Consider the following 23835-nt stretch of genomic DNA (forward strand, 5'->3'; position numbering starts at 1 on the left):
GTATGAGATTCCTTATATAAGTAACACCAGAGCTCATCTAATAAATGTAAAAAAAATATTGCCAAGCTAAATATTCTGCTCAGAAGGACGCTACACAGTTTTATGGTGCTGGTTATGGTTTTGGAGCAAGATGAAGACAAACAGTTTCAGCATTCAGGTTGTTTGGTGACCAGATGATTCGCATAAAGCCTTCACCAAGGCTCCTGCAAATAATTACTGATTATGACTTATTAGCTGAGGAAGCATTTCATTCTTGCCTGCATTTTAAACAACTGCTGTTGCCCCTTAAGCACATTAACTGCAGATAAATAAAGCACTTTGCTTTAAAAAAACAGATTGAAAGTAGGCAAATAGCTATTTAAAAACATTAACGGTTTATATATTACTTAGCAGCAAATGACTGAAAATCCTCTCGGGTGTTGATAACAGCCCATTAAATCCCATTCAAACAATAGATATAGATGGAGTGATTATGTGTTAAATGGATTGACCCAAATATATTGGACACTTTAAAAAAAAGAACTTAATAAGGCTTAAAAACAGCTTCTCTTTAGCAGAAATGGTGTGTCTCACTAATATGATTTTAGCCCATTCCCTCAAACAGTCCTTAAATTCTGACGCCTCCACAGAACCGCCTTTTATGAACCTTAAGCTGTAGCGCTTTCAGTATATTTTCAATACGATTCAGGTGAATTACTGTACCCTTTTTTTCTCTGAAAATAAATAATACTTTGCTTGTTTATAAGGCTGGGGTCATTGATTTATCTAAAATGTCAACCCTAGTTTCTTCTTCATTATTGTCACACATTGCATGAGTAATTTTACTAATATTTAGAATTAGATAAAGTCTGTCAGTGATTAATGATGAAAACTGCATGATACCCCACTTGTGTGTTTTTAACTGCCTTTTTTTGAAGGATGGCATCAAACGGAAAAGGTCGTGACAGCTGGCTGTTTTAATTACTGTTTTCTTTGAAACGATTGTACCTGCTAATTCTTGAAGCTCTTCACCAGAGGCCCTTGGCTCTAGTGGAGACTTGGGAGCTTCTGATATTTTTTTTCACTTCCCTCCAGGTTCTTTTGAGGCGGAGGACCACATCATTGCCAGTTTATGGTGAAATAACTCCTTCCACTTCTGGATAATGGGCTGCGAGTGGTTTAGAGATTTTGCTGTAACTATGAGTAGGTTTCACAACAAAAAGTTACAGAGTTCTTGGGAGAGATAACTGTTTTTCCCATTATTAGATGTTTCTTGTGTGAGACCTTGATCATTAGACACTTTTTTACCTACCTTTTTTTTCTTTTTTTTTTTTAGAAATATAACATGTGGGAGGTTTGTTATCTAATCACTTGTAGATTACTGGCATCCTTTCATGCCTTTTTCTACCTCCCTTTTTTCATTTAATCAATTTGTTTCTTTCCTCATTCCATTTTATTAAACAAGTTGACATGTATGGATTGACTCCTCTCTACATGCAGACAGGTTGTTTTGGACATTTGGGAAGAATTTCATCTCAGGTTCTAAGTATTTTCATTTTTATTGGGTTTCTGCAGAAGGCAATCTCATGGCTATTTATTTTTTTCATGTGTGTGTTTATAAACCCATTAACCCTGTCCCCCCTCCTCCTTACAACAATTGCCTCTTCTTTTTTTTTTATTTATCAAACTGCAGCATGCACCAGTTTTTGTGCAGGTGCACGAGCCCGACGCGCACCTTTGCGCACATGGTTACCCCCTGCTTACCTAGAGTCCATCCAGCACCTGTAAATGTTTTGCAGGAAAATAAAGCAGTGATGTAGGAGCTGGAGCGTCGGAGGAGTCAGGAGCGCCGATCGGACGCTCTTTCCTTTCTCCTCCCCCTTTAGACCCCGTCGAGGACTCCATCTCTCGCTCCTTTCCCCTCTCTCTCTCTCTTTCTTAAATTGACACCGTCTCTGGGCTCGAACCATGATAAGAGAACAGGCTTATTGCGCTCCGCGTTGCAGGGTTATCCTCCACTCCGATCACCTTCAGCTGAAATAAGACGCGTAAAGAGGAGAGAGAGAGAGGGAGAGAGGGGGGAGAAAATAATCGCACCGTATCCTGTCAGCGGGGGCTCAGGCGGAGGAGCAAGAGACTATATTTCTGCCACACACACCCTTAGATTTAGTGCTCTTACGCATCGCAGACCCCACAAAGTGCTCGCCTTGTGTTGAACTAGAGGAAAAGTTAACATGTATCTGCATGCTTTGATACGCGCAAGCCTTGGATTTGTAGGTTTCCTTTTGGTCGCCTTTGTCCAACACTCAGCTTCAGGAAGTAAAACCACTCAAGGTAAGTTGTCTCCTCCAAATGTCTTTGCTTTTACTAATTGTGGCTTGTTCTGGGCTTGAATTAATCAGTTTGAAAGCAAAGCTGTCCAAACAGTGAGGAATCCCAATCAGGGGCGCCTCCAGAAAGTTTGCAAAACGGGTGGCCAGATTTTTTTCTTTTCTGGGGAGGGGGGCCTAATAATCTAAGGGGGGGTGGGTTGGCACGTTTAAAAAAATAAATAAAAAAGAACAAGAGAAGTTCTTCTGTCATTGTATATGGAAAGGTGGATAAGGGGGGAGGCTGGATTTATTATAGATGCACCAATTAATTCAACCACTTTGTCATTCATGGAATCAGTGTTTTATTTTTTTATATTCATTAAATGCATTGATTACAAAACAAATTAAGATTTTTAAACACATAAACCAAAGCATTTCCCTTTATTGACTTGAACTGAAATCAAATCAGATATCTTTTGATGTTTCGTTTTTATCTTCTATCAATTCTAATCAATATCAGCAGATAAATCCTAAAAAAATAAAATAATAATAAACTGGAAATCCCCTCTAGACAGGAAAAGCCTAATCAGGGCATCTTTAGATATTGCTTAAATATTGTGCCCCAGAATGGAAAAACAAAACCTTATATACATTGCTATTTTAATTTTATATTATCAAAATAAGATAAAAATATCAGCACAGGACCCAGTCATTATATAAATATGAATAACTTATATAAAGATTAATTTCATGCAATTATAAGTAACAAAGTGTTCCTGTATAGAAAGAAACAAGCAGACTGACAGCCATCAGCTGTAAAGTTGGTTTATTTTTATTAGTATCGTTTTATGCACTTTTATGAATAACCAAAAAATCATGTAAAACTTTTAATATAGAAAGTGCATTCAGAAGTTTAAAAATATAAAGTGAGAAAAGCTCTAAATAAGTTTCAACTTTGGAATAATATAGTGAAAAATTAAAGATTTAGATAAAAGATTCAATTACATGTTAAACATAAGTGTGGCTATTGTCCTGCTCCCCATCGTTTGAAGGTACCACAAATCAGAATCAGTCAAACCTTGATTGATAGATTACAGATATTTAGATTTTTAACATTTCAGTTTACTGAAGCAGATTTTTCCTGTTTATTCTGTGCCTTATTTTGCAATCATTTGTTTGCCTTTTATAGTTGTTGCCAGTCTGCAAAGTTGCTTATATTTACACTTGCCAGAACAAGAAAGCAGAAAAACATCCCAATGAGAATGAAATAAAGATTTTCTGTAAAGCTGCTGATGTTGGAAACGAAATGGCTTGCCTTTGATCTTTAGACAACATCAGTTGTGTGAACAGTTCTGTTTCATTGGTAATCCTGGAGGTAATCATAGCGAGAATACCAGGAGGTATTTGTCACGGTCTAGACAAGTATTTGACACCAGCCTGCAAGATACACACACACACACACACACACACACACACACATGCACACACACGGTGGAGTCTCTGTCTGTCAGACACTGCAGCTACAGTGCTGTCCTGCTCTCTCATCTTTTGAGAATTCATTCAGACCAGACAGACCAGACCACCTTACAGGAACAAGAAAAGACTGAGTTTCAAACCATCAGCACTCTGATTTTTCACTCCTTTCTCCCTCCACCCCCTCACAGGTTTTCATCACTTAATTTTCCCACAATACAAAGCCGAGCAAGGCTTCCAGAGTATTTGCATGCAAAGACACATCATGGTTGTGTGTGAGTGGTTGATTGTGGTCAGCGATGTTTTGCACTCACAAAAAGACATCTCTCGGGCGGTCGACAAGGCAAAAAAGAAAAAAAAGAGAGAGAAAGGGGGTGGGTGACTATTTTGCATCCTGGGTGGTCTGCCCCCACTTGTGGGAAAACTCAATATTTACATTTTGCAATTAGAACTACTTTTTTCTCACTTTATTCTCCACAACATCGATTACACACTTCCTTGTTGCTTGGAATGCTGCTTGGGAGCGAGTGGGGCTATAATGGTATGCACCTGTTTGTTGGTCACCAAGAAATGCTTTGGACAACCCACTTGATCGACTGCTCCTCCAGTTCGTGTTTACCAGTGCAAAGGCAGCTCTTTTTCTATGTCTCTGAAGTGATTTGTGAGTATGTTTAAGGCTGACAAAAAATATTGTATTTTGATGCTGATGACAACTCTGGGGCACTGAAAAGTTTGTAAAAATGGAAGTGGTTTAAAGAAAAAAAAACCCAGAAAGGAAGACGAACAATAACTAAAAAAAACAGTAATTTGTCAGATGACTATTTATTCAGTGCAGATGTTGTCTTTGATCATACTCAGACTAATCATGACACTGTTTTTGGCATCAGCCATTACTCAAAGAAAAAGAATGAAGTTGGAGAGCAGAAAGAGAGTGAGGCAAGATTTGAAGAAGATTTGAGAATGACAAAGAAGGGGAAAAATGAGAGCAGGGGAGATTAAATGCACAGAGAGAAGAGCTACAAGTGAGCAAAGAAAAAAAAGGAGCTGTACACGTCATGGCAAATCACTTTCCCCTCGAAAGGAGTCAGGATCTCTTGCGGTGGCACCAAGGCAACGGTTGGTGTGGGGCTGACATGCTGCTGTGGCTGGCTGTGTTGGTGTAACCTCTGCTCCGGGGCCCTGGGGGTCTAAAGACGCGGCGCTGCCGGAGTAGGGTAGGGCCACATGCAGGCCCTGACACACTGTGGGAACCGAGCGGCCTTAGCAATATGAGGCCCAAGTGACGGGGAGGCTTACCTTGAGATGCTAACTGAGTCTCCTCTAACTGGGCAGGATGGAAAGGAAGAAGAAATCCCCCAACTTACTCACCCTTCTCCTCTTGCTTTGTTTGCTTTGTCCTCGCTTCCTTTCCTTTGCACTTAATGAAGGAGCTGTGCTTTTTCTTAGTCAAACATAAGCAACGACTGCTTAACACCCCCTGCTTCATCGAGTACCCTGTCAGCCAGTGTGATAATTGTATTTTGCAGCTGAAAATGATTAGCACAGCCCCCATTTTACCATGTTTCCCCATTCAGAGTAATACTTTTGTATCTTCTGAGATGTGGAGCAGGTCAGTGAAAGACTGCAAGAGTGTTTGTACAGTGACATTTTCAACATTTGGGAAAAAATATGAGTTGTTTTCTGGTACCAAGATTTAACAGAGTTAAATCGTAATAACGTCTTCCATTCCAATGCTATTGTTTGAAGTTACTTTTGAGAGATATACTGCTGCTATCCCTGGGACAGACAGGCGACCTGTCCGGGGGTGTCCAGTCTTACTCCCATAGACTGTTCCACAATCCTGACGGAATAAGCAGGAGAAGATGGATGAATTCCCCTCACCCACATATTGCTTACACTGTAGACTTTTTGAACAATCACATTGGAAGAGCTTAACGAAAGGAGGCAATCTGAATAAAATTATTCATCTTTCAGAAAATGTTTTCACAAAACTCAAGCTGGTTTTTGATGAAAAAAAAAGCATAAATAAGCTAAACTGGAGATGGAAACATTTTACCAATGGCTTCTGACGTAGCGAATATTAACCTCACATGACCGATTAGCTGTTTACTCTTTTCATGGCATCCTGAATCCAACTTGCGGATCCAATTTCTTTCTCAATGTCTCCAGAGGACATTAATGATTGCAAATACTAGCCGACGTGATAGAGTAAGTAAATCCTGCCTGATTAGGGAAGGTAAGTTTGTTTATATAGCACATTTCAGTGACAAAACAATTCAAAGAGCTGTTCTTGACACACACATCGGCTAGAATATAAAGAAAATGAACATGGACATAAACAGGATATGCACTGTCCAACTATATTCCAACTCAAAGTTTCATAACAACCAAACGTAATATTATTCAAGACAAAGAAACATAAAAAAATATACAATTTAAATAGTTATTTTTAATTGAGCAGTGTCAAAATAAACCTATATATACAGTCAATTTTTGTGGTGCTGATTTAAATTGCCTCAAGTCAGGACTATAAATTTCACATTCACAACACACTAATAAGTTCCCTCCTCCACTGAACACAAGGGACTAAATTAGATTTAAGTAGAAAATTTTCCTTTTTTTAAAACATCCAAACAGGATTACAACTAAATACATGTTTGTTGTTTTTTTATTAGTTTACCGTTCTAATTAACGTATGAATTTATGAGCCACATTACAGCCTGCATGTCAGCATGAAGTGTAGTTGGACACAATAGAATAAGCTAATGTTCCTTTTAAATTTATGATTATTTCACAAAGAGCTAAAACTTACACAGAGCAAAAATGCTAATATATTTTCTCAAAACTAACGCATATGAAAATCGTTGGCTCTCCTTAAAGCGCCCTAACAGAAAGTTTCCATGAGAATGCTTGTTGTCATGGAGCACTAAAGTGTTGTTTTACAAAATCACAGCTTACTATGAAGTTAATGGCTTTGCCTATTCCCTCTCCGTCCAGCTCCATGCTTATGCCACGTTCACACCAGACAAGCTTTGGGCAGCAAAAAGAGCCTACATTAAGGTCAGACGCGTGTCAAAAGCATTTTTGATGTTCCTGAAGCTTGTCCACTAAAGTGTGTCTAATGTTTGCTGTGATAAGCTGGTAAAAGTAGCTAAAAAACATTTTTATCACTTACTTTCTGGTGTTTTATAAAGCGTATAGTGATCTGACCTTAAATAATTTTTTTGCACATGACTAAAGCCATACTGAGGTAGTTTAAATTGTATTTTTTGTACAAAACTAAAGGGATAAACTGGGATAAACCAAAGGGATAAAAGTCACTAGCATACGCATATGCAAATCTGACGTCTTGCAGATGTGTATTTACTATGGGTATGCTGGTCTGACGGGGTATGCTGATCTGACCAGTGTTTTCTCTTTGGGAATTCCCAGCCAGCAGCTTATGGCAGTCCGATTTGACATTTATTAGCTTGACTGAATATGTAATCCAAATGTCTCAAACGCATTTCTTCCTAGTCAAAATGAACATTTCAGATATTAAAAAAAAACATTCTTCCTATCTAAAATAAACATTTCAGAGATCTGAAATGTAATTTTAACTAGTACAAGTGATGTAACGTTTCACATTCATGTGTATTGGGCTTTTACTTTCAGATATCTAAAATAACATTCTTCCTATCTAAAACTGAATTCTGATGAGGATGAACTCTAATTTTAGATCTCCATAATAGAGTTACTGCTAGTCATAATTTCTATTTCAGATATTAAAAATAAATATAAAACTACAGATATCCAGAAATCCAATTCTTGATGTGTAAAATATATTTCTGCTAGTAGAAATATAATTGCAGATGTCAACTACTTATTTTATGACTACTTAAATTAGAATTCCAGATATCTAAATTTTAATAATGCCTATCTGAAATTTAGTTTTAGCTAGTTTCAAAAGGATAACGAGGCTCCGTTTTAACATTTAAGGAGCAGTACTTGAAAAGACACCATTACAGTAAGCAATTCTAATAAAGGTGAACATTTGTATTAATTTTTCAAGATCCTGCTGCTACATTATTCCTTTTATCTGTTAGATGTTCTTTGGGTGAAAGAATGCCGAACATGTGACAGTCTTAGTTTATCACTACGCCAAGATTCTCTGATGTAATGTTACCTACTGACACAAAAAGGCCCTATCCTTTTAGTAGAATTCAAAACGGTTCTGTGCGCTATCTTTATGAACTCAGACTGGTTGTAGTGGTTGTGGATTGTGGAGGTCAGGCCTTGTTGAGGATGGGAGCAAAACAGCTTGTCTAGAGAAGGGCTGAATGTGGAGATTTTTGGTAAAGGCTGTCTGCCTATTTGAAATGAATTTTGCTTCACAATCAGCAAAAACATGCTCTGGGGGCCTCATTTGTTAATATTTATTTATTTTCAAATTTAGCATAATGTGGGATGTTTGAGTATGTAAACTCAAGTCAGTTTTTGCCATTAAACTGTTGTAGAGTTAAAAACCCACAGCAGTAATAAATAAATCACAAATACTTCACAATGTCTTTGGAAACAAGGTGAAAGTGCCAATTCATTGCTTTTCATTTGCAATTCTATGCTCATTACTGTGATATTGCAAAACTCCCTGAGTTGTTAGCAATCACTATGCCACTGTCTTAATTCATTATTCACAAAGTAACAGAGCTTAGGAGTTCTTTATACCAAGCAAGAAACCCAAACTAACAGGCCTGGTAATGCAAGTATTTTATTCTAAGGCAATCCAGGGTCTATAGCCTACTACTATAAATCTCTAGGAGTTGCAAAGATCCAGGTGTGAGAATCTGCATAAAAGACAACTAATAGTCATGAATTCATCATATCTGTCCACAAGATAAGTGACAAGAAAAACATTGGTAAAAAAAAAAAGGATTTAGGATTGTACAACATTTCAAAATCACACAATGGTGAAATTATCATTTCTTTGTCATCAGTGCTTTTCTTATCTGTGACCTTTGGCATCTTGGCCAATGTCAGTGTGAGCTTCTGCTGCCAAGAAAATATGTCAAACTGGTGAAAAAGTTCATGAGGATCAAGTTTAAAATGTATGTGTATATATTTTAGCTGAGCATTATTGTACCACTAACAGTCCCTTGGTATATGAATATCATACATGCTGATATTTCACTGGAGGTATGTTTGTATTATATAGGCTGTGATACCTTTGTAGCTACCCTCAGGTGAAGTGATCATGGCTGCAGTTAACCTCAACTTTTGCTTTAATTTCGCCCCAAAAATCTTTTTGTTTCTTCTTTTTCTTTTCATTGTCACTAACACTTTACTGCTAACAAAACTAACCAAATAGCTCATAAGCCGAATCCAGGGTCCGTTTCACAAAGCAGGTTTAACAAACTCAGATTTAAATCCTCAAATGTAAATTGATCCAGCCTAAGGTTGGAAACTTGAGTTTTTGGTTTCACAATGGCTGCTGAAACTTAAGCTATGTTCACACTGCAGGCCTTAATGCTCAATTGTGATTTTTTTGTGAAATCCAATTCTTGGTTGTTCACATCCAAATATAAGCGACTTGTATGTGATCTCCTGTGTTAACTGTATTCATACAACTTAAGTGTCGTGCACTTGAGTTAAATTCTGCTTTGTGTAATGGATAATAAACTTTTTGGATGTCTAGAAATTAATTTCAGATCTCCATGTTCCTCTTGTTAGTGGTCAGCATTTTCTTTTTATTTTGACTATGAAGAAATATATTTCAGATATTATAAATACATTTTCAGTCAAGCTTATATATGTAAGAACAGCCACTTAAAGGAAAAGTCCGGTCAGCAAGGAATAATTACTGGATCATTAGCTATACCTAACACTAATATGTTCGCTGTGATTTAATGAATTTAGCATAGATCAGTAAAAAAATAAAAATAAAAATTTTTGTTGCGATCACTGAAGGCTGATTTATACTCAAAAACCAGGTCGTCTGCGTGTGTGTCGCAGTGAACGCAAATGTGCCCCTGCCCCTTCCGCAGACACTCTGGTGCACCTCTGATTGGTCAAATCTACATCTGCTCTAAACTATCCATATTTCCTGTTTGGTACCTTACCGGCTTGTTTTGTTTGTATGACCACCATTGTGGAAAGCGACCCGTGAGGACTCGTGACGCTAGAAGAACGAGGTGTGCAGGAACGCCCCGACCCTTTATCCACCTGGATCTCCGCTCTTTCTCGCCATCATGTCCCTCTATGGTCACACAAACTTGCCTCTACTTCTACTACTAGACCCACAGCTAGTTCGTGATTGCAATGTGGCATTGAATAACATAGCGCAGACCACGCTTCAATATTGGGCAAAATCAAAAATATCTACGACAAGCTCACTGTGATGCACTGCTGCGGGAATATAACCAGCCCTTAAGTCTATGTAGTAACACCTCACTCCTGACATCTTCCGGCAGTGTCGTCACAGTGCGGTAAGCCTAGAGCCATTCTCCTCGCTTTACAAGCAAAATCAATGAGAACTATTATACACACCTGTAATCAACAACAGTTTTAGAATTTAAGGGGACTTCACCATAAATTTGTGAGAGCTATAGTTCAAGTGACAATGCCTACATGCATGGCAGTTGTATGTTGCAAAACACTGGGTAAAAGAGAAAAAAAAAAGTTATTTCACCTTTCACCACGGGTTCGTTGTTGGATGAATGTTTTCAAGATGACTTGGATACTAGCGTGTTGTGACAAACACGAGATAAGGCATTGGGACTTGCTCAACAGCCGATACCACACCATGATGTCAAAAACCGGTATGTGGTAGTAGTTTTCTTTGACGAACATGGATACCTTCAGTAAAGAACATTCAAATGAAAATGACTCTTAACTAAAAACACTTATCATTTATTGAACAGTGTGAAATAATTTTATATTTAAAGTTCTTTCAGAAGTTTGAATTGTATATATATATTTTGAAAACCCTGTGTCTGTTGCAAAAATGTAATTAAGAAAATATATTATAGTTCAGTCTAGGAGTTTGTGGTTCCATTTGTAGATCACTAGCATGATATTCTTCCTGATCAAAATCAGAGAGGAGAGTGCTTTTAATAAATGTAAAAACAGTTTGCCATAGCCCACCTGATATAAACTTACGCATTAACTCGAGCAGCAATCTTATCCTTTGCCATCTCCCTGTGTTTTGCAGCTGTAGCGCTGTTTGTCTTTTAAACATATTCTCCCTTTTTTTCCATTTCTTCATTAAAATATCCAGTTCCAGTGGGTTGAAATAGGCACTTGTTGTGATGCTGACTCTTCGATTCGGGGCTCCGCTGATGCTGACTTTTTAAACTTGTCACGCACGTGCTTAACTCTTAGTGGACCTACTTAGAGTTGATTGAACTAATAGCAGCCGTTGGGAAACCGAAAACTCAGAGTTCCCGACCTTAGGCTAGATCAATTTCAAGATTTGAATCTGAGTTTGTTAAAACTGCTTCATAAACTGGACCCCTGGTGGCTAGCATTTGTGTTAGAACAGTTTTGTTCACATCACATGACACAAACACTCAACACTTTTTTAAACAGAATACTTGCTTTCTCACTAGAGAATGATGCTGTTTCTGCCATACCAACCAAAAGAAACAAAATCTATAAAGCAATTCAATTTTTTTATATGTATTTTAAATTTTATTTTACATGTTTGATAATCAAAAGTAGTTGGCAGTCCTGTTGGTTCCTGGCTTTAGCTAAATCAAATTAAGAATCTATTGCAATACTGTAAAAAATACATTAAGAGATGCTACCAAATTAGTCTTTGTGAACTATTTTGCAAAGAAGAATGGTTAGAAATGTTGATCTCCTGATGTATGAAACTGATGAGAACTCCACCAACCGACTTGAAGCTTCTAACCAAAGAAAAACTGAAATGTCTATAATAGTATTGTCTTAGGGGCCTAAAAACAAATATATACAACTCTTTTCATTTGAAAGTGAAGGTCCACTCAAGATAAGTTTGAGTTTGCCTTTGTCATTAGAAAAGCTTAGAGGGTACAGATTAGCAGGGCATGGTCAAATAATAAGATAAATGTTTAAACTGAAATTTTGGTGATTTTTTTTTCAGGTCTTTGGAACTTTATGTGAAACAAAATGAAAGAATGACTTAGACAGAGATTTTATTTCTGCATATTGCTGAAGCCTTGGAACTCTGTGGAGTGTAATGTTTAACAAAACCAGAGAATGCAGGACAGGAGGCGAGAGACTTTCTTCCATCAACATACCCAGTCATAATGCTTTGACATTTGAAAACCATCTTAGGATCTCTCTCTTATCACAGTCACTTTTTATTTCTAAGGGTGCACAATGTCTACTTTGCCCCTGAGTCTGTACAACTCTGTCTGTACAGGGTTGCCTGTAATGGCCACACCTTCCTCAGGGACAGATATTGCCTTTAAAATCACTTGAAATGCCCTATTAGTCCTCCAAGGTGCTGTATGCAGATGAAGAACTGAAGATGCTCCTTATTTAGTCTACTTACAAGAAAAAAAATTTCTTTTGACCTCACTTTTTTCCACCTGCAACAGGAAGATACTTTAGTGTCTGGACCGCTTGTTGAGACAGCTTTCTTTGCCCCCTAAGGCTAATTAAAATAGCTTTTAAGGTATGACAATTTTTTTCTTCTAACAAATAGTAACCTCTGGTGATAGAGAAAAGTGTCTTGGTCTATTTCTATAGTGACTGCACACCAAAATAGTTCTTATTATCAGAGAGTTTGAGGCATTTTAGTCTTGAGACAGCCCCCGGTGGATGAGTGGGTGGAGGTCCCGACTCTCTTTTCCACTCGGTATAATGAAATCTAAGCCTCTTGTCTAGAACTGGTATTCTGCAGTTGCTGTGGGTGCTAATAACTAAGAGTGGATGCCCTATTCATATTATTTTGGCATCATGAGCATAGTGGGAAAAAAAATCAACTATAGTGGCGTACAACAATATTAAAGATTCTGCCTTTAGGAAACTTGACTTTTCGACTCAAGGTGTTGCACTTACAATTTCGGTAAGTGTGATTAGTCAGTTAGTCATTAAATTGTTAATACATTTTTAACCTTTCCTCATAGTGACATGTCACCATCTCAACCTATTTCAGTGGAACTTTATTTGATAAACCAGTACTGGTTGTGCATAGTTACAAGTTGGTTGAAAATTCAATTCAATTCAATTAAGAAATACTTTAATACTTCCAAAGGAAAATTCAATTTTGTGGTAAATCAAAGTTTTTTTCTTTTGTATAACCAGTTGTTATTGGTGTAAATAGCTTCTGTAGTGGTCTGTTTTCCACCAGATCTGGAAAGGCCTCTAACTGAAGACACTCATTGGTCGTTTAACAATCTGATGAAGAGGATACTAACTGTTCTCCATAATGTTCTTCAGTTTATGAAGAATTCTTCATTGTAGGATAATGTCCAAAGGTTCTAGTGGAGTTCCTAGAAGAGAGAGATTGCCTTCTTTATTAGCTTGTTGAGCTTTTTTAAGTCATTTGCTCTGATGCTCAGAGGATGAAGGAAGGGATCACACTCTCCACAGCAGAAATATAATTATTTTGCAGGAAGAGAGAAGAGAGATGGAGATGGTGACGAGTTAAACTCAAAAGAGTTCTCCTATGACCTTTTAAGGGTCAAATAGAAACCATGTGACCCTCACCCCACAGTAAAAACAGAGGTTGTGTTTTCTTCCCTTGATCTTTCTTCTAACAAGATCTTGGTTCTCGCTAGTTGCAGTGGTTCAGGGTCAAGCAATTAAGGGCAGAGGGTTGCTAGCTTTCTGAACTGATACATAACTTTAAAGATTGGGAAGATTAATCTCTTGACATTTTTCTCCCTTCTAAACTCATTTGAATATCTATCCTAGTAGTTAAATCTACAAGCTCTTTCAGGGCAACTGCATAGTCTCGGGTACCCTACTTATCCTTTATGTTTGAACACAACAATTAGAGTTTTCTGTTTCCAGCTGCTATTGGCTGACAACAAATGAAAATCAATCCATACTGTGTCAGATTTATTGCCTTGCTTCAGAGAAAGCGAACCCCTGGTATCTTCTCTGTTGGTTAAAATAGGATCAAAAACTCTAATAAGTTCCTTAGAGAAGGCTGTGTAAGATAAACATGGGCGGGAGTTTTTTGCCTCTCAGTTGTGCTCAGTTACTGACTTACATTGCCAAAAAGACGATAAATTATGAAAGCTACTTTAGATCTTTCAGTCAGGAAGGACAAACGTTGTAGCTCAAATTATAGCTCACCCTGGGTCAAAAAGGAGCAACATTGTTGGGGGTCTCCTTTAAACAGCTCCGGGGTTGTCAGACGTGGTGCAAAAAAGTCAGATATTGTCACATATTATGTAAAAAAGAAATGCTTTCTTTCATGCCTGCCTCTAATCTGGCAAAAGTTAGTAGTTATTTTCAGTAGAGTTATTTACATTAGAACACTACAATTGCGCTGGTGATAGGTCCATGTTCAGCCAGATTTCTTTGAAATGACTAAGGACCCCAGAATTCAGCCAGACACAATGTGTACGTTTAAAATTTGTTACAAATATCTGGGTGACAGCACACTATCGGGAACAGGAACCCGATCTCATGACTTTTGGTTGAGATATGAATTCTTTGTTTTGGTACCTCAGTGAGAGCTGACGGCAAGGTGATGTTGTCACTGCAGGTGAAGAAGGGGAGAGATTGGATGGCAATAGCAAAAGCCATGACAGAATCGGCGAACAGATCTGAGGATGAGGCCTGAGTCGATGATTCATTGGTTAACTTGACCATTTTGTCAAGTTAACCAATGACAGATAGATTACACACATACTTTATTTCATGTATTTACTTCATTGTGTTTTTTACATAATCTAATATATATTTAGAAATGTAAAAGACATTCTACTGTAGAGAGAGGTTATATGGTCACATGGCATTGTTAGGACTTAGTTATGCTGTAGCACAGAAACGTTTAACACTTCATGGTAGCATTATGAAGTTTGCATTATTGCAGAATACATAATCTAATGACTGGCCCTTATAACTGTGATGGAGGTTTATTGTCTAAGCATATAAATGGGTGGTGGGTGGATAGTAGCTTCTTTGAACTCTAAGTTCATTTTTTTTTTTTTATTACATACTCCAATTAAAACAACTCTATCTCTGCAACCACTGGCTTAATTTAAATATATTTGGTGAAACAGGGAAAGGTAAGAGATATTTTTGAAAGTAGTTTCTGACTGAGTGGTTTCATCCGTTGATGTGTATTGGCTTGCATCTCAGCAATGCTTTGGTGTGGAGTAAAGTGAAGCACATGGCTCAGTTCTACAGAGCGCCTGCTTTCATTTGATATTTATGTTTTGCTGGTTTGATGCATGACTGTGGCTGTGGACATATATTTTGTTTATAGGTTACTATTGTGCTGTGTATTTACGTTTTATATCTATTATTTCAATTGGATATTACTTAAGTTTGATTTTGCACATTTTAAATAGGTTTATGCTGGATTATAGCTCAGATTCCGCTGTTTACTTTGGTATGCTACATTGCATATTCTCTATTATCAATGCATTGTGTATCACTGTTTTTGTTGTTGAGTAACAGTGATGAGGTACCTTAAAAGGTGCCTCTTGTGTTTAAAGTTAACTCAGCGCTATGTTTTCTCCTTCAAAAGTTGACATAAGCAGTATTTCCATACATATTTGATGCAAATTTGAAGAAAACTGTTGAAAAGTGAAAAAAATCTATCCTTTCTGTCCACTGGAGTGAATTAATGAGGTGATATAAAGTATGACATCATTATATGTTGATTTTGTGCTTGGCTGTAGTAAACAGGATGAAGAGTAAGCAGGCTATTACTGATCAGTTATGGACCAAGGTTTTAAAGTGTTTTTTATTTTTTAGTGTTTTATTAACTTCATCATGCTAGCATTCTATCATCTATTATCAGTAATGGTTAATGCCATCCTGAAACATTAAGAGAAAAAATTAGATTCTAATGCTTGAAACAATCAGAACACCTACAAGTGTTTTAAAAGTGTATTCCAAACAAGAAAATGCTAATGGATGTTTGCCAGTGTCTAGGCAGCCTCAACCCTCAGACCTGACATAGAGCTCTGTACTCCATCCCTGAAGTTTTCATTATTTAACTGCATGTGCCCTTGGAGGACTCAGTGGATGAAGCCTATGAATGTAAACAGCTGGGCTATGCCCAAATTTCAGCAAAGGCTTAACAGCTGTAACTTGACAGGGCTGGAACCCTGAAGTCCCCCGGTGAAAGTGGGGTGCTGAGGGTTTTTAACAGTGACTACAATGAGGTTGCTGAAAGACTTGGGAGTCTGAGGCCTAAGCCAACATGAAATCACTAGATCTATGTCAGACCCAGCCAAGAGGAGTGGGGAGTGGCTGTTGATGGAGAGAAAGGTCCCACACTGCGAGGATTGATCACCAGAAAGGATGTATGGTAATAAATGCCCAAAACAACCAATGACTCTGATATGCATTAACAAAGATGTTCTTATGAATCAGCTATTTTAAAAGGATGTCATCTTTTTTCAACTCAGTTATGCCCGTTGGTATGTACTGTACTTTTACACAAAAGATATCTTCATACTTGATTATACAATACATGACAGACACTTTAGCTATTCAGGTGCTTTTGTTCTTTTTGTTTTGTCTTTCTAAGCCCTGCTTTTAAACAGTTAGAATAATGATCCATTGTATTTGTAAGTGCCTTACAGCTTTTTTCAATCGTTATTTCTGTTGCGAATACAAACACTCATTTATCATTACAATGTTATATTAAAACAATCTGTTTTTGATTTTCCTGAAAACCAAACCCATTTGATCCCATTTAAAATTTTTGCTGTGTAGTTCTGCTGCTGTGATTGGTCATTATTTAATACATTAATGGACTGATCTTCAAAAGGTTTGCGTGCATAAAAACGTCTACAAAGTTGACATGTGCAAAGCTAATCTGCCAACCAGGTGCAAATCAAATTGGGTTTATGAAATGAGCAAAATAGAAGGTGTAATCTAGTTTTTTTTGCATTTGTGAAAAGGGGGGACACATGCTAATCAATAAAATGTACTAAAAGCTAAGAGGAGGATATGCAAAGTATGCGATTTATCAAAACTGAAACAGATTGCAGGTTTCAGTCTTTGCATGATTGTAGATCAGGTAAAAACTTGCAGACTAGAATATCTGCTGTCATTGTCACATGTATAGTTGTGCTTTTCCTACCCTCCCATGAAAGAAAATGATAAATTCCCACTAGTCATTTAAATAAAACAAAAAACTGAAAAAAAGTGTACTAAATTATCATTTAGAAAAATAAAATCTCCATCAGGCTTGCTTAAATGCTTTATTTATTAATTAATCTATCTATCTATCTATCTATCTATCTATCTATCTATCTATCTATCTATCTATCTATCTATCTATCTATCTATCTATCTATCTATCTATCTATCTATCTATCTATCTATCTATCTATCTATCTATCTATCTATCTATCTATCTATCTATCTATCTATCTATCTATCTATCTATCTATCTATCTATCTATCTATCTATCTATCTATCTATCTATCTATCTGCAGCGTTTTGTTAGGAGTAGAGTTTGAGCAAATTCATATTTTTTATTTATTTTTTCCCTCCAGATTTTATTGTCATTACACCATCACAGATACAGAGCAACAAAATTAACTCTCCTTGGGGAGCAGAGGGCTGCCATTGGGTAACAGTTTGGGGTTAAGGGTCTTGCTCAGGGATCCAGAGTGGCAGTCTGTGGGAGTGGAGCTTGAACTCAGAACCTCAGGCTTCTAAGCTCTATGCCCTAACCACTAGGCCGCCACTCCAATCTAATATAAATATTAGATTACTTCTTTACTGAAAATTTTTGCTTCCTTTATGAAATACATACAGTAGCTGACAATAAACCAGTTTCAGTTTCCAATAGTTGACAGATCTTTTTTTGATCTGACATTATTCCCAGATCCAAACCCTAACCCTTTTAGACAAAATGGCATGGAAAAATTCTCACAATAACCTCCTACAGTCTCTTCTGCTTCTTGTTATCTATACACACATAAACATTTTCCGTCAAGCCAATGCCAAACAAAACTATAAGCCCAGGACAAAGCAGATTATTTGCTGATAACTGTTGAACCTCTCAGCTGTTGAAAGCTTCTGTCATGGTACCTTTACTCCCTTCCTTGAACAGAAAACACCTTTATCAGCAGTCCTCTGTGACCGTTATTTGTCACTTCACTTGGAAGCTTTACAAGAGTTGTAAAGCTTTCAGGAGCAACTTTCATGGGGCTATGTCTAAAAAGGGTATTGGATTCACTGCCTAGTAACCAAATCTCAAGGTTTTAAAATTAGGAATGCAGAATGCAAAACAAGCATAGATTAGTCAATACAATCACTGTGGATCTCCTTGTTTGGTATTGAGGTTGAATATAGGAAATTATTTTCAGTTCATTGCCTTTACTTCATGTGTAAATGCAGATGTGTGCTGAAAAAAATCCCTGTTTATATCTTGTGGAAGATTGAATCAGTAGTGAAGTTTTGTACCCTGACCTTTCTCAAGTCTGAAACTCATATGAAGTGCTGATGACTCAGTGAGAGAACTTAAAGCCCCTCATCCAGATGCAGCAGGTCAGATTATGAATCCTGAGGTTGCATCACATAGCTTGCATTTGTTATTTGTTTTATTAATTGTTGATTAGAGTATTTCTGAGAAGATCTCAGCTGTTTCCCTATCAGCCCTTCCTTCTTTTGCCTGCCAACTTATTCTTCTTTGTGACCTCTTGGTTGAATAATTGGACTGTGTCTGTCTTTGAGAGTTCTGTGGGGTCGTGGAAGGGCATCATTATTAGGGCCAGTCTGTGTTGGTCAGCCTTGTTTAAATGGGGGTTGGGGGCTGGAGAAAGATCCTTGTTTACAGACTGTGCATGTTTACATTCCTAATGGTGAGCGCCAGTTTTAGAGACTGCTGAATGTGAAAGGAAATGCTCTTATTCTGCTTAGTAATGGAAAAATCCAGCCTCAATACATCCAGGAATCCAGATGAATCAGAAAAGTTATTTGGTGGGCTCTTCCCTGTGCATTACAGGCAAAACAAGGATTTACTTCACTGTTTAATCTGACACTTCTAAATGGACAAGGGCCTGGGAAAAATGATACGATCCCCTGCAGTAATTTGTCAGCCCCACTAAACTCTGCATGTAAATTGAATGCAGGCTGTTTTTGTAATACTAGAAGGGTAAATCTTGCATTTTGTGCTTGCCATCCATCATGCAGCCATTTATTTTTACATATTATTTCTAATTTATTCATTCCTCATTAGTTCCTTCTATCTTTTTTATTAATAACAAAATTAAAATTGGTTTATTATTAGTATCAAATAGGAATTAATAAACATCTATAGTACCTATGAAGCATGCTAATTGTTTTTCAATTTGCATGTTTTCCTATCTTCTAAATTGAATTCTTGTTAACTGAATACATTTTCTCATATATAGTAATTGTGTATAGAAACCTCCTCTTTATTTTTAGGATTACCTATAGTGTGGTATATATTGAAATTACCATACTATTATAGAAGCTGTGCAGAATGTTGTTCAAATGTAATGTAACACTATTTTGTAATAATAGAACAACACAATTGTTGTAATGGTTCAAAGCAGGGCCTTCTAAGGTTGAACTTTTCCTGATAATGCAAAAGTTTTACCACAAATAGAAGGTATTTAGATATTTTTTAAGTCATAAAGGTCAAACCACATCAAACCCAGACACTATTTACCTATTAGGGTTGGGCAGTAAATCAATATCAGTATATATCAAGATAGACAGCTATTAAATAAAACACAAATATAAAACACTTCAGATAGGATTTCTAATACCTTCAATGAACTACGATCCAGAGCTGCAAAGCATTCTCTGGGATATAGGAAAAGGAAAGAATTCAGCCTCTCAACCTCTCACAGCCACATTAAGCAAAGCTGGTAGTAGGACTGACCTACTGTATTTTTAAAGGTTAAGTTAAACCAAGGATAGTTTGGTATAACTTTTGAGGAGCTGCAAATATCCACAGCTTAGGTGAGAGAATCTGTTGCTAGGAAAACTATCTTCAATGTCTTTTTAATTTTTTTGGAAAAACCGAGGCGATGCATCTTATCTGGCTGAGGATCAGCCAGTTTGCAAATATACAAATATCTGGCCTCCAGATATCTAAAACTGATAGAGAAATGTACTGTAGCAAAACAAAAGCCCCAAAGACATGCAGCTTCATTGCAGTGAAATGCTCTGTTCACTCAGAGTTTGCCTCCTACACAGTCCAAAGTTTAAATTAAAGAGCAACCTAACAGTTTCAGAACCATACCCTTCCCACATCTAGTATTTAAAAAAAATCATGCTCCTTATGCAGGCAGTGCCTGGAGGACCAAAAGTAAGCAGTGAGGGCAGGTTTGGTCACTGATGGATTCACAGCTGAAAGATTGCTAGTAGTAACAATGACAGAAACATGGGAAATGATCGCAGTGTTGATACCTTTGCAACGGAGCAGCCATATGAGGTGGATTTCTCTCCACCTCTGGAGGAGGCAGTGACCCAGATCCTTACAGGTGTGGAAGACCCTCTCAAGGGATCACACCATAAAATGAGGACAATTTCTGTGTGTTAAGTCAGTTTTAGTATTTCAGGTGATAGGTTAGATGTAGTTTAGAGTAAACTGTAAAAACTACTGTCTGTATGGAGACTCTCTCCAACTCTCTAAGGAGGCTTATGGGATACAGAGATGTTTTTTACCCCTAGTGTCAGAGATGGTCGCGCCAGTTTTTCTTGGTGACGTTACAGGAGAGGATAATGTTAATATCAGTACCGATTTACAATCAGATGCAGTTTACCATCAAACACAAGGAGGGCACCAAACAGACAAGAGCAAAATAGCACCAAATGTGCACATGTGGCGGCTGTATGTGTGTACATTAAATCCCAATAGAAACAAAGCTAATTTAGTGGTTGTAAAGGGAGAAAACTGCGTAAAACCTCAAGTTGTAAGATAAACATTGTTGCAGGCTTTGTAATTACTTTTGGAATATGTTTTATAGTATGTAGGTCTTTGTTGATTGTGGTTTTATTCTTTCTTTCAGCGATTTTTAATGTTTTTCCTTTGATTATGGATGTATATGGGCATTTACATTCCAACTCTTTGTCTCTTTTTGCCTTTAAGGAGTGCTAGGATATAATATTATTTAGGCAAGAATTTTTCAGGTGTCTATGCCAACTCTTGGCAACCAAGATAATAAGGCTCAACAGAAGTGGTAAAGCTCTCTCCTCATGGCCTGAAAGAGAGTGCTAGTTAATCAAAATTGATTTTGTAATTTCAATATTACACAAAGGCGTGGTAATTGCTTCTGTTCCTAATACTGTAAATTTTTTTAAATCTCTATGTAAACACTTCTTGGCTTGATTTAATCTAGGTTTTTTTTCTGCTATCTTTCTGTCACCTACGTCTAGTCTCTGAAATAGTCACCAGTCCTTCAATATATATAGTAGTTTTTTTTTTTTAAGGTTTTATCTTTTATGTGTTTCCTATGGACTATTTGCCTTTGAAGCATCATTAGTTTTTTTGGCCAATCACTAAAGCAATTTTTGGTTTGCCATCTGTTAGCTCTGCGTGTATGTGGCAGCAATTAGTACTCCAACTATACATTTCTCAACAGCTTTTTGCACACCTGCCAGGAAAATCAAAAAGGGAAGACTTGCTCAACAGAGCTTAAATATAATCCATAAATAGGGTTTCACTTTATTTTTTTCCACACACTGTCATGCTTTGTATTAAATATGGGATCATAATCATGTAATTACTTGCACATTGATGGCATTGGCAAGCACCCATAGGTGAGGGAAAACAAGATATTGCTTGTTAGCACTCACCGGGGCGTGTTTTGTTTGTGATTCACAATATAAATAGTATTGAATGTAGGTATTAAAGACGCATCTTTGCTGACTAAAGAATCAAAATGATGCTTGTGTTCATGTTATTGCGCAGGTTTTGGTTTACAAACTTTGAGAAATATTGTTTTCATCCAAAATGGTTAGAAGGTTACGTGCAAAAAATTATTCTGTAGTGTAAAGATTCTTATCTAACAACATTTTTTGTTTGAATATTTTATGTGATGTATTCATTAAATAACTAGGGATCATTTTTGGTATATCACTGTGAACTACAAATAGGCTTTTTTCAAACCGTTTTTTTTTTGTAGTGATACGGATTTATTCCACACTAAGAATAACTTGAGAAATACCAAATAAGAAGCACTAAATTACTTGTGCTTAAAAAAGAAAACAATTTATCGCACAAATATTAGGCAACGGAAAACAGCTGCAAACGCGGTCCGGACTGTCAAATTAAATGAGTAAATTCCATATGCTTGTGGCGTTTATGGGCAGCAGAGTGGCTGTATGACAGAGGAAGCTTAAAGCCATGGAATTTAAGGTAATAGAATACAATAAGAATGATAGTGACAATATTACTACTGCTACTTCTACTTTTAATACCGGTAATAATTTTTATAATAATTATTAAAAATATTTTTTTATTGCACTTTACATATATTTCACAGAGTTGTTAAAAAAGTGTCCCAACATTTAAAAAATGATGGAAATAGTAAAGAAATTAGCATAAATCCTTGAAAAGCCGTTTGTGTCAGTTTTACCACTACCCCTTCTGACAGAGAGTAGTTTATGAAGCAGCCATGGGGAAATTGCAACTTTAAAGTGCCTTGAGATGACATGTGTTGTGAATTGGCGCTATAAAAATAAAATGAATTGAAAGTACCGATATATAAAGTTACTTTTGTGATAAGGAAATATTCTTACCTGCTAAACCTTGAGCAGTGTGGGGACAACATTTTCTTTAGTGAGCTTTACATATTAGATGCACTAAAATGCATAGAAATAGCTTCTCCCTTCAAGCTCCTATATTTGTAAAATTATCAGGCCTTCTGACATAACTTCTCCAATAAATTTAGATGATTTTTGTTCGAGGGAGATTGCCTAAAAATCCTAAGATCACAGGCTGTGCTTGGTCGGACCAACCCAGCTATATCTGGTTAGTTTTATAGCTCAGTTTAAGGTAGCGCGTTTGCTTTTTTCACTCCAGGATAGTGATATAAACGTATTATCCATTACTCCTGCAACCAGGCAGCAGTGCTCCGTTTTACCATATTAACGCTGTTTTTTCACAGCCTGTTGTCATCTTGGACTGTTTGTAAATTACATTCATGGAGGGAATGGACCCAGATTCTTTGTCGCTTCTATGTTATATATATTCACAGTGGAATATATAAAATACTGCCCCATTTTTCAGTGATAATATGCTTTCTTTCTATTTATTTCATTTGATGAAAAACCGTGTGACAGGCATGTTAAAGTCCCTTTGCAGTTTTTGTCATGCTTTCGTGTTCTGGGGTGGCTAAGGTTGTTTAGTTTATGTTTGTTTATTTACCGGCCGCAAAAATTTAGATTCAGCCATGTATTTTGGTTTTGGTCCAAACAGATTTAATTTTTGAACCCCCATTGCATTAATTGTCCTGTGCAGATGTTTTTTCCCCCCTGACTTAAACTACTATAATATTGTTATTTAGACAAAATCTGTTCACATGCACACAGAGATTTTTGTTTGCTAGTTTACACCTCACTTTCATTTGTGGTTTATATTGCATAGTGCATTTTGTTTAAAAGCTTATAAATGCATTTTAATGAAGACAAATAAAAGGAGACTACAAACAACATCCAGAGGAATTACCTCGCATTAGTAGGATTTAATAACAGATTATCCTCTCTTTCATAGTTACTGTTTTTCTGGTGTCAAAACAAGAGGTCCTAATGGGCAGCAAGGATGGAAGCAGAGGAAAGTATTTATATATATATATATATATATATATATATATATATATATATATATATATATATATATATATATATATATATATATTATTTATTTTTTTATTTTTTTTCCATGAAGCGAGAAATATGGACCCAGTATTCAAGGAGAGACATCCA

At 36.7% G+C, this 23835-nt stretch overlaps 1 protein-coding gene across 2 annotated transcripts in view; it reads left to right on the forward strand.

Annotated features, from left to right (window-relative positions):
• Window positions 1-1826: 1826 nt before the first annotated feature.
• The window catches only part of scube3 (signal peptide, CUB domain, EGF-like 3), a 140467-nt gene continuing 118458 nt past the window's right edge, over window positions 1827-23835 (forward strand). For both annotated transcript variants that reach the window (XM_038282662.1, XM_038282664.1), the window contains exon 1: window positions 1827-2313. In XM_038282662.1, coding sequence (XP_038138590.1) covers window positions 2214-2313 — 100 coding nt within the window. In that variant the 5' untranslated portion in view covers window positions 1827-2213. The remainder of the gene's footprint in view (window positions 2314-23835) is intronic.

The sequence above is a fragment of the Cyprinodon tularosa genome, unplaced genomic scaffold, assembly GCF_016077235.1.
Source record: "Cyprinodon tularosa strain WSP-4 unplaced genomic scaffold, ASM1607723v1 ctg187, whole genome shotgun sequence".
In the NCBI taxonomy this organism is placed as follows: domain Eukaryota; kingdom Metazoa; phylum Chordata; class Actinopteri; order Cyprinodontiformes; family Cyprinodontidae; genus Cyprinodon; species Cyprinodon tularosa.